Source organism: Martes martes, assembly GCF_963455335.1.
Source record: "Martes martes genome assembly, chromosome: 2".
Classification (NCBI taxonomy): Eukaryota; Metazoa; Chordata; class Mammalia; order Carnivora; family Mustelidae; genus Martes; species Martes martes.
The window spans coordinates 61,067,358-61,083,368 of NC_137889.1; the positions used below are offsets into that span (position 1 = coordinate 61,067,358).

At 36.2% G+C, this 16,011-nt stretch overlaps 1 protein-coding gene across 2 annotated transcripts in view; it reads left to right on the plus strand.

Moving 5' to 3' along the window:
- Window positions 1-16,011, plus strand: part of GAB1 (GRB2 associated binding protein 1) — a 125,727-nt gene that overhangs the window by 81,201 nt on the left and 28,515 nt on the right. For both annotated transcript variants that reach the window (XM_080795726.1, XM_080795727.1), the window contains exons 3-5: window positions 9,632-9,857; window positions 13,839-14,440; window positions 15,875-15,960. In XM_080795726.1, the coding sequence (XP_080651852.1) occupies window positions 9,632-9,857; window positions 13,839-14,440; window positions 15,875-15,960 (914 nt within the window). The remainder of the gene's footprint in view (window positions 1-9,631; window positions 9,858-13,838; window positions 14,441-15,874; window positions 15,961-16,011) is intronic.

Sequence of the window (16,011 nt, forward strand, 5' to 3'; positions counted from 1 at the left end):
GTGGAATTAAGGCTTCAGTGGTTTTTGTGAAGTACTAAATATGTTCACATTTTAAGTGGGCATGGGGGTATTATTTCTAACTCCAGTTAAACTCCTTTCCTTTCTTCTTGAATAAATAGTCTATGTTTGAGTACAGTGGAGGATTTTAAAGTTGAAGTCGCAAATGAGATAGCTCTCTAGTGGTTACTTAATGACCACTCAGTAATGATAATTTTTGGATTAAGATGCTACATCAGTTTCATGATATGATGGATTTTCAGTTAAAATAATTTAAGTCATTGTATACTCTTTGAGTTGATGATGTTCTTTTGCCTGCTACCTTTTTAGTTTATATTTTGTTTTTAGTGACATAAAAGTAGACTTCTGTCCTTATCAGTTGCCTGTATGGATTCAGTTGATCTAAAAGACTTTAGTAAGTGTTCTTCTGTCTCTCTTTGTTTTCTATATAATTCTCCTAAATATAATTAGCAAAGGAAATGAGAGACCCTCCTAGAGGAGATACATTCTTCAGTCAAGAAATAGGTCTGGGCACCTGGGTGGCTCAGTGAGTTAAAGCCTCTGCCTTCAGCTCGAGTCATGGTCCCAGGATCCTGGGATCGAGCCCTGCATCAGTCTCTCTGCTCAGCAGGGAACCTGCTTTCCTTCCTTTCTCTCTGCCTCTCTGCCTACTTGTGATCTCTATCTATCAAATAAATAAATAAAATCTTAAAAAAAAAAAAAAGAAATAGGTCTAATTTTTGGAAACCCGTTTAGAAGTGGGTGGATTTGAGACATCCCCCTTCCCCAAATAAGAATTTCAAATGCACAAGTATCTGAGATTAACTTTGTGAGTTTGAAGGCATGAAGTCTGGTCCATTTGTCCACCTTAGAATGATTCTTATCATCTGAGAGTTTGATGAACATCCAGTCATCTCTTGGAAAAAGGAAAGTTTTGTCTGCTTTAGAAAATTGATTCATTAATTTACCAAATTGTTGCCTTTGCCAGCACTCCACTAGGCTTTGGGCATTCGTTTAACCAACACATTATTAGGTGACTAGTTAAGGAGACAGATGGCAAACATTACAAACATAGAACTGAGTGAACATCTAGTGGGGAAGGATTCATATCAGAATAATTCATTACAGTTGACAAGTGCAAGATACATTGTGTGTGTGTGTGTGTGTGTGTGTGTGTGTGTGTGTAGTGTATAATCATACTTTACTATGTAAGTATGATTATATACATACATTAAAGTGATACTATAGGACTGTGTTAATACAGTTCTTGCCCTCATAGAGCTTACGGTCTGTCTAATAGAGACAGGCTAATTCTCTAGGAATTGTAATATTGGAAGATAAGTGTCCTGCTAAAGAGGAAATAAATAAGCACAAATAGCAGCTAATTTAGTCTTAAGAAGGTCAGGAAAAGCCTAGGTAGTTTTAAATGGTTCTGTGACTGTAGCTGATAACATAGTAAGCACATTATCTTGTGGAAAATTTTCATTGATATTAGTAGTCAGAATCAGTCACAATGTCTGTTTTTCACTTAATAAACTTAACTGATATAGGGAGGGGGCAAACTCCCAAATCCTTTTAAAACAGATAAAGTACAATTGCCTTGAATGAAACTCTCAATTTGTGAATATTTTATCTTCACAATATCAATAAATGGGGAGGTTGTAAGAAAATTAATAGTATTATTAGTCACATTTGATATACATAATGAGTTGGTTACCAAGAACAGCTGTGCTAATCATAACTCATTTTTTATCTCTTCATTAAAAAAAGCCACTAAGGACTTCAATTTTCTAGTACTTTCTAAATGTAATTTATGAGTTATATCTATATCTGCATTTGTTTTTTAAATTCTGCAATATAGATTTTTTACAAGTTCATCCTGGCCTTCTCCCAGATAGCCACAGTTAGAAATGTCTTACTCTGATGTTGAAGACTTGAGCTCCTCATAAATCATAAAGTTGTAAGTAAATCAGTAAGCCAAAAATCAGTGAAAGATGAACAGTCCTTCATTGTGTAGTATCAAGGAGCCGCAAGAATATCTTACTCTATAATTTTGATTTTTCATGCCTAGTAGCAAAACTGCAAAAAGGCTTTAAAGCTAACCACTCTATTTCTGTATTCATTTGTAGTAGCTGACTTTGCTAGATGCCTTTTTTTAAAAAAAATCCACACATTTTAAGATTTGTATCAAATCCTAAACTGCAGAGAACTGCTATTATCCTTTGTGATCACGTTCGTACAATTTACTGTGACAAGATAAATATCAAAATGTCTGTGTTCTCCCATTTACTTTACCACTGCTTTATATTTTCTTGCTTCCAAATAGATCTCACCACCAATCACTAAATAAAAGGTGTTTTTGTTTTTACTTAGATCTGTCCCTGGAGTCCTGTGCTCTTCCCATTTCGGAGCTGAGTATGCTCTCACTCTTGGCTTAAAACTAATGACACCAAATCATTTTTCACTCTACTCGTGTCAAGCTAGATGTGGGAAGAAATATCCTATGCTTGGGTATTACAGTCTGAGAAAATAACTATCCATGGTCCCTATGAGAATAACTAGTTTTTGCTGAAAACAAAGGGAAAGGGGAAAAATCTGACCCGTGTTTTGATTCCAGGAACCTCTCAAAATATCGTTACCATGTTATTTCCGCTGCCCCAGGTGACCACTGCTATTATTGAATACTCAGAATGCTGGCAAGCTGAATCTGTTTTTAAATTCTAGCTCATTGAACTATGTGCAGTTCCTATGAATGCTTTTATTTAGCAGATTTGAGGGTAGAGACGAATTTGTTTTGTTTTTCTTGGAAATGTGCAGATTTATTTTTGTTTCTACACCAAGGTGGAAGCTGTTAAATCTGCTCCACAAGTACCAGGAAACACAGCCTAACAGCTCTCAACAGCTTACTGGCTTGGCGCAAAGGCTCCTGGTCTAATTTCAAGGTGCAAGATCAGAAAGTTGCCTTTTATCAGTCAGTTGAGTTGCTTTTTCAGAATGCCCAGATCTAATAGTAGCTTTAAAAAATAGTGATATTCTCCATTTGATATTCTTCCCTTTAGAAAACTAACATAAGAATATACATATGCTCCCTTTCCTATAAAGCGGTGCTTCTTAGAGAACTTTTACATTTCTTTTTACTTACTTGTTTACTCATGTGTAACTTACTACTGTGGAAGGTACAGATCTTAAGTATACAGTTCATAGTTTTATATATCTATCTGTATCTACATATAGAAATAGAAATCTGTGTAACTGCTGCTCAGATCCAGAGGTGGAACATTTCCAGCCACCTGGAAAGCTTTTTCATTCTTTTTCCCCAGTAAAAACTGAGGGAAAAAAAGCCCAAATATAACTATGATTTTGCTTCGATAACCATAGATTAGTTCTGCCTATTCATTAACTTCATATAAATAAAACTCTTGAATCTGGCTTTTTTCCAGTAGAAGTCCATGAGATTCATCCATGTAGCGTGGTAGTGGGAGTTCTTCATCCTCTTCTGTAGCATTCCGTTGTATGAACGGATCACAAATTATGGACCTGTCTGGATGTTGATGGACATTTGGGTTGTTTCTAGGTTTTAATACAAATAAAGCTACTGTGAGTTGTGCCGTGTGTGTGTGTGTATACCTTCTGATAGACATGAACCCTTGGTTCTTGTGGGTGTGTACCCATGGGCGGAATCACTCCGTCATAGGTTATGTACTTGTTGCTTTCCTACCAGCGGTGTAGGAGACTTCCAGTTACACTGCCTTCTCACCTACATTTGGTATCATCAGTCATTGCTTTTAGCCATTCTAGTGAATGTGTAGTGGTATCTCATTCTGGTTTTAATTTGTATTCTCCTGAGGACCAGTTCAACCAGAGTGTTTACTCAGTTTTTGTTTTCTTAACGCATTTTCAAGCTATTGAGATACTGATTCATTCAGTCTCCTAAGATGTGGCTCAGGTACCTAGAACTCTAAAAAAGTGATTCTGATGCCATGATACTTCTGGATAAGAATTAAGGCATTTTCAGTACTTCCTAAGGGTTTATTTTTAAAGTCTCCCGAGGATATTTGTTAAGGAGATAATCATGACAAGTAAAAAAAATTTCTGTTGAAATACTTTAAATAGATTGGACTATGATTAAAGATCTTCAATTTTTAATTAAATAAATTGAAGAGATTGCAGGTTGCTTCACTGAAAATTGCAACTACTGCTCTTTCTTGTTTGTATCCATTTGTTAGATTTACCTTTACAAAATGTTCTTCTATGAGAAATGGTGTACTCAGAAATGAGAAGATGGTTACTTGAGCATCGATGATAATGCATACTCTTCATGCATAGACTCTTATTTGCTAAGTATCTCTACTGCTAGAGATACATCCAATCAAAATAATTAGACATATAGCCAGTCAAAATGCTTCTCTTGACAAAAAAGAAATTCTACAACAGACCAGGTAAACTAGTAATTAATAGAAACAGAGTAACCCTGACCTCTTTATCTTTAATTGTGAACATAAAGGTAAAATTTTTGTAACAGAAACCAAAAAATATCCCAACAGCAAATGTAGCCCATCTTGAGACAGAAGGATCTCATCTGGTCTCCTGACAAGGACATGAGCAACACCTCAGTTTTATTACCACGTGCTAGATACAGTATGGCAGTAGTCATAAAATCAGAGAACCTGTCACATTGACCTTGAAATAGTCTCCTTACCAATGAGAAAGAATCAGGTTGCTTCCCTGGGCTTATGCCTTTTGGTGTGTTTTTATATGCATGTGTATGTGTGTGCAGATGTATTATTTTGAATTTTTAGAGGCATTATGTAGACACCCCAACTCCCGTGAGGGACACTAACACCACAGCATTACGGTTCCGAATAGGATAAAACTGTGCATTAAGCCAGGGATCATGAGGACCAACTTATTATTTGTGGTTCTCCTCACATAATAATGTGCTTCTCTTCACTGAAAGCTGGTTAAGACTTACTTTACCAGTACTTACTAGCTTTCTTAGTAAAATTCAATTAAGAATTTGCTCTAGCAGCTTATCAGGCCTTTAACGGATGCAAATTATACTCTTCATGCCTTTTGCGTTAAGAGACCGGGAATAATTTTTACACACATAAACAAACCCTAAACTGATACTTGGTTCTCAGAAACTTGATACCAGCATTACTTAGAGCAGTAAGTTAGAAACCTAGGTGAGGCAGAAAGCAGCAAACATGGCTGTTCCACTACTTGTCAGATAGAATGAGGCAAATCACGTCTTTATATAGTGGAATAGAAGTTTCTTTTTTCAGACCAGGTGGTTAATCTTCACCAGAAATTTTATATTGAGGAATATTTAGACACACTGCAACGCTTGCATAAAAATATTCAGAGCTGAGTAATAGGGGTAATATTAATATGAGAAAATAACCCCAAAGATGAAAACTTTGAAGGCAGGGCATTATCTGAGGCAAAGTGGTAGAGCTGTGTTCCCTTCTCTTTTAAAGTCCTTTGTATGCCATGTTGTTTGGAATGATTGGGCTTTCTTTTCATGGCTGTCTGCAGGTCTTTTCTTTTGGGAGCGTGCTGGTAAACATAATGGAAGTTCTCTCTAGAAGTAGGTGTAAGCCTTCCCATATTGTGATCAAGATATTATATTTTTGGATGGAGCTCTTAGAGTGTATTACACTAAATGAAATAAGTCACGCAGAGAAAGACAAATACCATATGATCTCACGTGAAGAAAACAGATGAGCATATGGAAGGTGGGAGGAGGGAGAGAGGGAAACAGACCATAAGAGACTCTTAACGGTAGAGAACAAACTGAGGGGTGATGGAGGAAGGTTAGTTGGGGGTGGGCTAGGTGAGTGGTAGGTTTTAAAGAGGGCATTTATTGTATGTAAATGATGAATCACTGAATTGTACTCTAGAAACCAATATTATACTCCATGTTAACTAAAATTTAAAAGAAATATATGAAGCTCTGCCCCACTGCCTTCACTGTGTGAGGACATGGAATAGCATGAAAGTGGAAATAGCACGAAGGTCTGTGAGTCACAAAATAGAAAAATAAACTGTAAAATATATTCATTGACAAGCACTCTCTCAGTGTTAAATGCAACTGAATTCATCTGTGTTCTTGAGGAATGAGCTCCAAATAGCAGAAATAGGGACAAACAAAAGAATTTTTTTAAATAATGCATATTGTATAACATATCTATTTTAATTTCAAGAAATCACTAACAAAGTCAAAAAAAAAAAAAAAAAGGAACCTTTGACTCCCAGTGTTTTTTCCTTTTTTCCAGAAATTGAGAAGCTCTTGCATCTATAAAGAGGGTAAAAAAAACTTTAGTCATTCACAGGTGGGAGAAATGGAAGGTTAAAAATGAGATGGTGCCATTGTGTTAATAAAACAAGGTCAGACAAATGTGATTGCCTGGCTGGGTGATTCTTTGTCTACCTAAGATGAATCACTCAGTTCACTTACTGTACAGCTATCAAATTTAAAAACAAAATTTAAAGGAAAAGTGTATCTATAAAAACAGCCACCTGGAAAACTTACTTTAGGAGTTAAACTGGAAGATTAAAAATTTCATACTGTTTTATGTAGTGATGTATTTCCAGTGATGAATTTCATTTTCTTTTGGTCATAACTAAAAATTGAATGGGATTATATAATTTTATATAATTATATAAATTATATAAAATATATATAAATATATAAATTATATAAAATATAATTTATATAATTATATTATATATTATATATTTATATATAATTATATATAAATATATAATAAATATATAATAAAATATATTATATATATTTATATATTATATATTATTATATATTATTAATATTATTATTATTTTATATATTATATATTATTATATGTTATATAATATATATTATATTATATATTATATATATTTATATTATATATAAATATATAATATAAATATATATAAATATAATATAAATATATGATATATAATATATATATATATAATATAAATATATAATATATATAATTATTATATATAAAATATAATTTATATAATTTTACCATACCTGTATGGTACAAAAAGGAGACATATGTAAAATCTATTTGTGAATACAGCCTGTAGGATACAGTAAGTGCTTTCTGACCACTCTGCTTTTTTTTTTTTTCTCTTCAGTGTTGTATATGTTTTTCTGAAAGCTCTTCCTTAAAAGATAAATAATCCACAAGGATTTACTGACTCACTGGTTAAGCTATGGCCTTTAAAAATCCCCTTAAATAAATTTTTTAGATTTGTAATTGAGTCAGACAGTAAATCATTATTTCATAGAGTGTGTTATATGCACTATTTATAATCATCTGTTAGATACAGTGAGATATTTATGAGTTCCCACTGAACTTATGGCATTATGTCATATAAATGTCCCCCCCAAAATATTTTTCTTTTCTCACCTTTCCTAAATAAGAAAGAATTACTTAAATAAGTAATTATTTAATTATTTAATTAATTAATTAAATAATAAATTATAAAATAATTTATATTATATATTATATAATATAAATTATATAATATTATATAATTATAATTATATTTTATATATTATATTTTATATATTATATATAAATTATATATTATAATTATATTATATTATAATTATATATAATATAATTATATTATAATTATATTATATATTATATGTATAATATATAATATATTATATTAATTATTATATTAATTCAATATATTATATTAAATTATATATTATTATATATAATATATATTATATATAACATATAATATATAATATATAATAATAATTAATAATAATAATAAACTCCTGGCATAAAGTGTTAGATTTTATTAGATGAGCGTGTGTGCAGACTTGACGTTGCCTGCAGCAGGGCAGAGGTAAAAACATTAGAAATTAGCTCAACTTCTACTTACTCAGGCCAGACTCTCCAAAAGAAAGAAGTCTTTAGACATGATTATCATCTGGTAGGGCTCACATAGTTCTTAAGGAGCAAATTCCACACTGCACATTCCGTTGAATGGGTCTTGAATATTTGTGAGTGCCTCTGGCCTCTTCCAACAGGACATAAAGAAGGTGCTCAGTGAGTGCACTGGGTGAATGAAACCGTGTTGAGCATCGACAGCATGTAGGGCAAACTAACACATAGCAGTTCTGATCCCTTTTGTTTGTTTGGGGGAACCACAAATAAAGATAAACCTATTTAACCATATTGATGTATTATTATTCAGGCTTTACAATTATGAGCTTCTGTGCCAGGAAGAAGAGTCATAAAATACAAAGTACATAAATTTCGCTGGGGTGTATATACAGATATTAAAGTTGAATACATAAAGACATTATCAAAAGCTTATGGACTTAATCTGTAGTATCTGGGGAAGCTAGAGCTGATGGGGAGCTCCTCCCTGGTGATTTAACAGGCCGGATGACCTGTTGATTTTATTTGGTAGAACATATTAAGTCCTTTATCACTTTTTATTGTCTTTTAGGGAATGTTTTGTTGTAAAAAATCTCAGTTTCAACCCAGTCTTTTCTGTTCTGACATAGACAGTAAACAAATTTGGTTATTCCTATTTGAGCATTGACCTTTTTCTGGATGTATAGCCTTCTATTCCTAACCAGACCAATAGAGAATTTTTCTTCTGGGCTTTTCAAAATTTACTTGATTGTGTCAGTGATTACGGTGGGATTTTATCTCTAGGTTTTCAACTTGTTTTCAGATTACTTCACTCTAAACAATTTAGCTAGTTTCATCTGTCTTCTCAGAACGTTGTTAAGTGCTTAATAAATTATTCCTTTACTTGCTGACCCCTTCTGCATGAATATTACAGAAATCCAGTAAATGGTACTTGAGGCTATGAGCTGAGGGAAGAGGAGATGTCTTAAAGAAAAGCTCTTTCCCTTAACATGAATCCCACAATTAGAATTTCTCCTTAGTCTGCTGAGGAGCAGAAAGAAAAGAATGAACAGCAAAATAAAGATGCGACAAAGAGGTGATCCTTGTGCCTGTTGATACCACATAATAAGATGGGCCTCCTTGGATAGTTGGTTTGGCTTGAGAAACACTTTGGTTTTTTGTTTTGTTTTAAAGGTTTATTTATTTATTTGAGAGATAGAGATAGAATGAGTGGATGATGGGAAGGGGCAGAAGGGAGAGAGAGAGAATCCTCGAGAAGACTCCTTGCTGAGCACAGAGCCTGACACAGGGCTCCATCCAGGAGCCCGGGATCATGACCTGAGCTGAAACCAAGAGTCAGATGCTTAACTGACCGAGCCACTCAGGCCCCCTGACTTTGCTTTTTATCATGGAAAAAATCTGTCTCCTGTGCTAAGATTGTAGAACATGGTCATTGCCAGTAGCCTTAAAACTAAAGACTGTTCAAGGCAAAGTTAACCGTGGCTTTATTACAGCCTCTGGAAGAAAGAGCCCTACTCTTCGGATCTCTTTGACCAGAGCCAATTATTTCCTGTATAAATGTTGCTGTTTAGGTAGTATTTGTTGTTGATGTTGTCATGGTTTATCATGCTTTTATGTGTTTAAACAGTTTATCTCCACACTTTCCAGTAGTTTATTTAAGAAAAAATTCTTAAAATGGGATAGACGATGATAGTTATGTTTTGGTGTTGCAGATCCTGTGAAGCCACCTGGCGGCTCCCTACAAGCGCCGGCTGATTTACCTTTAGCTGTAAATACAGCACCACCGTCCGCCCAGGTGGATTCATCCTCCGCTGTCGCACCGCCTCCGTACCAGCTCATTAACTTACCACCACACCTAGAAACCCTCGGCATTCAGGAGGATCCTCAAGACTACCTCTTGCTAATCAACTGTCAAAGCAAGAAGCCTGAACCCACCAGGTAAACCACAGATGCCTGTGTGTGCGTGGGGTGTGTGTGTGTGTGTGTGTGTGTGTGTGTGTGTACACTTAGAAATCTTACCTTTAAACTTCAATTCTGATTCGAAGGCTTAAAAGAAACCCAACTCTGTAGGTTTATATTTTAGGCTTACTATATTCAGGGTATATTCCTCTAACATTTCTGATACTCAGGAGATTTATGGAAGAAACATGTTCTCTGCTATCTTGGCAAAGAACACTTGTACCTTCAAGGGTCTTTTGGAAATCTGTCTCCTGTTTCATAGTCTTTGTTACAGACTCACAGTATTACTTGCTTAACAGATTTCACTGATTTATAAATGGTGATCTTGCTCCATTTCTTATGTGATTGTAAACCAGCCAAGGGTCATCTTTTGTTTCTGAAGAAGGAGAGGAATACCTACTACTAGAAGATTTTGAAAGCAAAACGATTCCATTGCAGTGAGTGTGTTGTGGTTGCTTTGGATCTGTGTGAGAAATTACTCACTCAGGTAAAATCCCAATATAGCAAATTCTACAGGATATACAAATCGGGTTTTAGTGAAATTTGATGAAATCAGATATATTGCTAAAAACTAAAACTTTCCAGTCATCATACCTAGCAATGAAACAGAGCTTACTCTGACGTTACCCATTTTTAAGTAGAAAGACATATATGGATTTCACTGCTTGCCCAAAAGTATCATAAAGCCTTTCCAAATCATCTTCATTCCTGCTCCCTTCTTTTCTGCTAAGCTATACAATATTTTAATTTGGTCATTCTTGTCATTTGCCATTGAGTAATTGGAAGGCCTGAGGTAATGGTGAGAATTGGAGCCAGAAAATGAGCATCAGGGAGCCCATTTCTGCCATCAGCAGCAGTGTGACAACTAGTGATGTGGGGGGTATTTACATCTTGATTTGCAATATATAAAAGTGGGAATGAATTGCATAGCAGATGTGAAAGTTTTTTTTAAAACAGAATGATTGGATATTAAGCATTATTTTTTTACATCAGAAGAGATGTTGTTTTTATGGAGAATGTGACTGTTACTGGGATAACATCATACAAAGTGCTTGTTCAATTTTTATATAGAATTTAAGAACCACAGTTTAGTTGTGGTGAATTATTCCCTGAGATAATGGAATACAAATATTCCAAAGATGGGTTTCTGCATATTTGTTGTAATGGGATTTTACCTGTAAGAGCAAAAAAAAAAGAAATCTTTTTATAAATCAACACTAGTTAATAATACCAAATTCTAACTTGATTTTGCTTGTTTGCTGTGAGTATTTAAAATTACACATTCGCAACTTTGTTACCTGTGCTACTAACTAAGATTTTATTTTATGGAGATTCACAACTACCTTTCAGTATCAGCTTTTTAAAAGCCAGCAGCTAAGTGGCAGTTTTCAGTACATTTTCTTTTTATATGGTATCTTTCATTGATCTCATTGGTTTTATAGCTTTCCTGTTGCACTAGAAATTATGCTCAGAGTCCTTGCTCAGATATATTTTGTATCTATATTTTGCAGAAATGACAGATAATTGAGAAATATTTATGAAGTACTTCATATGAAGTATGAAGTACTGTGTGCCCACTCTTTTGCTGGGTGCTGTGAAGGTACAGACTAATTATGTAAGATACAGCCCCCTCAGATACAGTCCCTTCAGAGTTTTAAGTGAAGCTTTTGAAGAAATCAGAACATGGAAGTATTAAGTGTTGGTACATGAATTCAGGAGAATTGCCTTGCAGACTCTTACTCACCCTGCAGGACTCAGCTCGGGCATGTACTCCTCTAGAAAACATTCCTCCAAACTTCCGGGCTGGACTAAATGCCTTTCTGGGTTTTCATAGCATCCTGGTTGTGCCTCCTTATCTGTGTTTTACCAGAGTTGGAAATAGCTTGATATTTTAATTTATTCTTCACTAATATATAAGCTATTCAAGGGCAGGGAACTTATTACGCCTTGTACTTCTAACTTTTCTTAACTCACTTGTTTGAATTCAATGAAATGCAAATGTTAGAATATGTGTAGGTGCATTAGAAATTCTTAGAAGGGACAGTGCGAGTATTTTTAAGATGGAGGGTGAACATTTCAAAGGAAGAGTAAGATTTGAACTACATTGGTTGGTGAGAGGAAAGGACCCTGTCATTTGCAATCTGCTTAAAATTATTTGAGGAAAAGTCAAGGTAAAACTAAGGCATGGGAGGAAACGAATGAAGAGGGGAGTTTGCCTGGAGTAGAGGGTTCCACTGGAGGAGAGTAGAACAGAAGATCGGCAAGCCAGATGGAGCCAGCAATGGTAGTCTTGGGAACCAAGTGGAGGTGCTTGTGGGCTTCTTATAGTTCCCACAGCCTGTTGGGACCCTTAACAGGATTTTCTCCAAGTAGATGAGTGATATGAAAACCATGTTCTGAATATACTGACCTTAGAGCAATATAGCAGTATGGTCCCTTGGATTCATTGGAAGAAGGAGAAACTGGAGGAAAGAAGTCCACTAGGATTTTTAGGAGGGTTTAGTGGTGTGAATCTTAGCAGAGACCTGGATCTGAACGTGAGGTGGTGACAGTGGGAATAGAGCACGTGTATAGTTAACTTGGTTAGAAGAAGGACTTGGGGCCTCATTGGTGGTGGAGATCAAAGAGAATGAATCAAAGCTGATAGTGTTTTGAGCCTCGAGATTCTGAATAAAGGCATTTCTTTTAATGGCAAGTGAGAAAGGACAATCAGTTTGAGAAGTAAGTTGAGTTTGGTTTGGTACACAAAAGCAAGGTAACACTGGGATAACCAAGCAGAATAATATGTTAATGCTTTGAAAACATGGGACTCAAGAGTTTGGTGAGAAGATGGGAGTTGTTGGCATCTGAATGGAAGGTGAAGTTACACGAAAGGAGGATCTTTAAATGGTGTCTGTGGTAAAGCATAAGAAGACTGAATTCTGTTGGCTGTTCCCAGGTAGAGACCCAGGAAGAAGGAGCCAGTCAGCGAAAGAAGGGAATGATCAGTGAAGAAGGGATATGAGGGTGTTGCAGTATGACACCAGAGGCGGAGAGTTTGAATGAATAAATGTGATACACAGTGCCAGGTGTTACTAAGAAATCAAGGAAGATCAGACCTTAAAAAGTCTATCATAAGTTATTTTTCAGAAGATTGAGTTCAAGTTCCTACCGGACTTTGGACAACACTCACAGTAGTTAAGGTACCTTGTTAACCATTAAGGAAGTGCATGCAGTGTGCTGGTATCGTCAGCTTCACTTTGGCTTCTACCCAAATTTTGTGATACCACAAAAGGCAGAGACTAGAAATGTACCCAAAACATTAAATATACTCAAATAAGAGTTTTCAAGGTTAATTATTTTTTGGAATTGGCCAGCTTTGTGGCTTGTATTTTGAACATCTTTATAGTATTGGCTAAGAAAATTAGTAGAAAAAAAGATACACAGAATCTTTCAAGTTGCCACCTCCTTGGAGGTCACATTGAATTTCTGCCATACCAGATAATCATTAGACTGTTAGTCTTCTAGAACAACAGTTGCCAGAGGTAGGCTGAATGATGAGCAATGGACCAACTTGATAAACTGTGTTGGCACGAGGGTTCTGCATGCTCTTCAGAGGAAATGCTTTTCCTTGTGTCTGTGCCTTAATCATTGACCTTTCTCAGAGTTTTGTATCTTTCTAATTCCAGTGCCTCAGGGATCATGGTTTTATGTGTGGATTTAATAGGTGGAGTTGGGGGTGTGGGCCGGTGCAGGATAGGAATTAGGGAGAATGCTTTTGGTGTTTTTGTGGTGGTGGTTTTGTTGTCTGGTGTATAATCATAAAAAGTAAGAAATATTCATGCTTTCAATCTTATGGGTCGCCCAAAAAATCGAATGAAAAACGGATATTTTGATTGTTAAGCTATTAATATATTTATTAAAATGTAGCCGTATGTATTCACCGTGTTTTGTTTTCTGTCATTAACAATTTTTATTTAGAACACACGCTGATTCTGCAAAATCCACCTCTTCTGAAACAGACTGCAATGATAACGTCCCTTCTCATAAAAATCCTGCTTCCTCCCAGAACAAACATGGAGTGAATGGCTTTTTTCAGCAGCAAATGATGTATGACTCTCCGCCGCCTCGTGCTGCATCTGTTTCTGTAGACTCCAGCCTTTATAACCTGCCCAGGAGTTACTCCCACGATGTTTTACCAAAGGTGTCTCCATCGAGTACCGAGGCAGATGGAGAACTCTATGTTTTTAATACCCCATCTGGGACATCAAGTGTAGAGACTCAAATGAGGCATGTATCTATTAGTTACGACATTCCTCCAACACCTGGTAATACTTACCAGATTCCACGAACATTTCCAGACGGAACTTTGGGACAGACGTCAAAGCTAGACACTATTCGAGATATTCCTCCACCTCGGCCACCGAAACCACATCCGGCTCATGACCGATCTCCTGTGGAAACGTGCAGTATCACACGCACAGCCTCAGATACTGACAATAGTTACTGTATCCCTACAGCAGGGATGCCACCATCACGTAGTAATACCATTTCCACTGTGGATTTGAACAAATTGCGAAAAGGTCAGCTCTAACTGGCTTCTACTGTGTTAAAGGTTAATGATAGAAAATCTGTTTATCTGAATATTTGTTCTTTGTAGCATAGTATGATTTTAAATGATAGTCCTTTTTTTTTTTCAGCTCTGCAGTTACCCACTCATGTAGTGAAGATATCAGAGTCTCTGTAGATCGTTGGAAGGGTGTTGGTGCATGTAGCGTGTGCCTGTGTGCGTGTTCTGCTGGAAGGGAGAAAGACTTGGAGTTTTTCACCCCTGAAGAAGTATGGCCTTAGTATTACCTTCCTGCCTCAGGAAGTGTGCACCCCTCTTTCCTGCTTTCCATGTGTCCTGGGTGGGTTGACTCTCTACTGGGGCAGAGGAGCAGGAAATGGACCAGCCACAGAGCCCCTCCGAGTCATCCCTTTCCTGTATTTGTGTGCCATTATGGCTGCTTCTATGTCACATCTGCTGGGCTCCGTTTCCTTCCTTCCTCAATAAGCAATTTATACGTTGTGTCTAACAAGTAGACTCCTTTCCAGTCGTGCCATTCTGCTTTTGTCTGGTTTTATTTATTTCTAAAGCTTGCAATCTTCTCTCCCCTTACCCTAGCCACTTCACTTAGTCCTATACCATCTCCTAGAGTCTGCCAAAAGTTACAGACCTTGAGAGGAGAAAAATTCAGTCTGGTGTACACTCTGAGGTTCTTAAAGTCCTAGAAATAGAAGGCCAGTGTTTAAGATGCACATACCCTAAAAACTATGTGCTAACATTTTTGTGTTTTGTTGGTAAAGTTACCCACCTGTCTTAAAGAAAATAAAGATTTAATGCATCACAAAGAGTACTAATAGGGAGACTTCACTTAGCCATTCAGTACCAATTTCTGATTCTCTTCATGAAGTGGCTCTGTAATCTGATTATAGGTTAGTTAGATAGAAGTTAGGCCCAAGGTGGTACAGAAGATGAGAAAAGAGAAGTATTTCTTTTCTTTTCTTTTCTTTTTTTTTAAGATTTTATTTATTTATTTGACAGAGAGACACACAGCGAGAGAGGGAACACAGGCAGGGGGAGTAGGAGAGGGAGAAGCGGGCTTCCTGCTCTGCAGGAAGCCTGATGCAGGCTTGATTCCAGGACCCTGGGATCACAGCCGGAGCTGAAGGTAGACGCTTAATGACTGAGCCACCCAGGTGCCCCTTTTCTGTCTTTAAATAACCCAGCATTCTGGGCTTAGACATTCATTCATTGTCATAATCAAATGCTGGTACTGGTTAGCATATTAGTGAGTGTCTGCATTTTCTAGTGATTTAAGGTACCCATTCGGGATATTATTCTGTGAGCATCTTTTTAAAAATCTCTGTGTGTGCGTGCATACCTGCACACATGTGTGTAAAGAAAGAGAACAGACCATTCTGAGAACTGGCAAAGATGGGAAGAAATGCTGATCATTTGTTTTCTATTTTAGATGCGAGTTCTCAAGACTGCTATGATATTCCACGAACATTTCCAAGTGACAGATCTAGTTCACTTGAAGGCTTCCATAACCACTTTGTAAGTATAACTGATCTTGGCGTCATCAAGTGTATTTCGCTGTCAGGATCT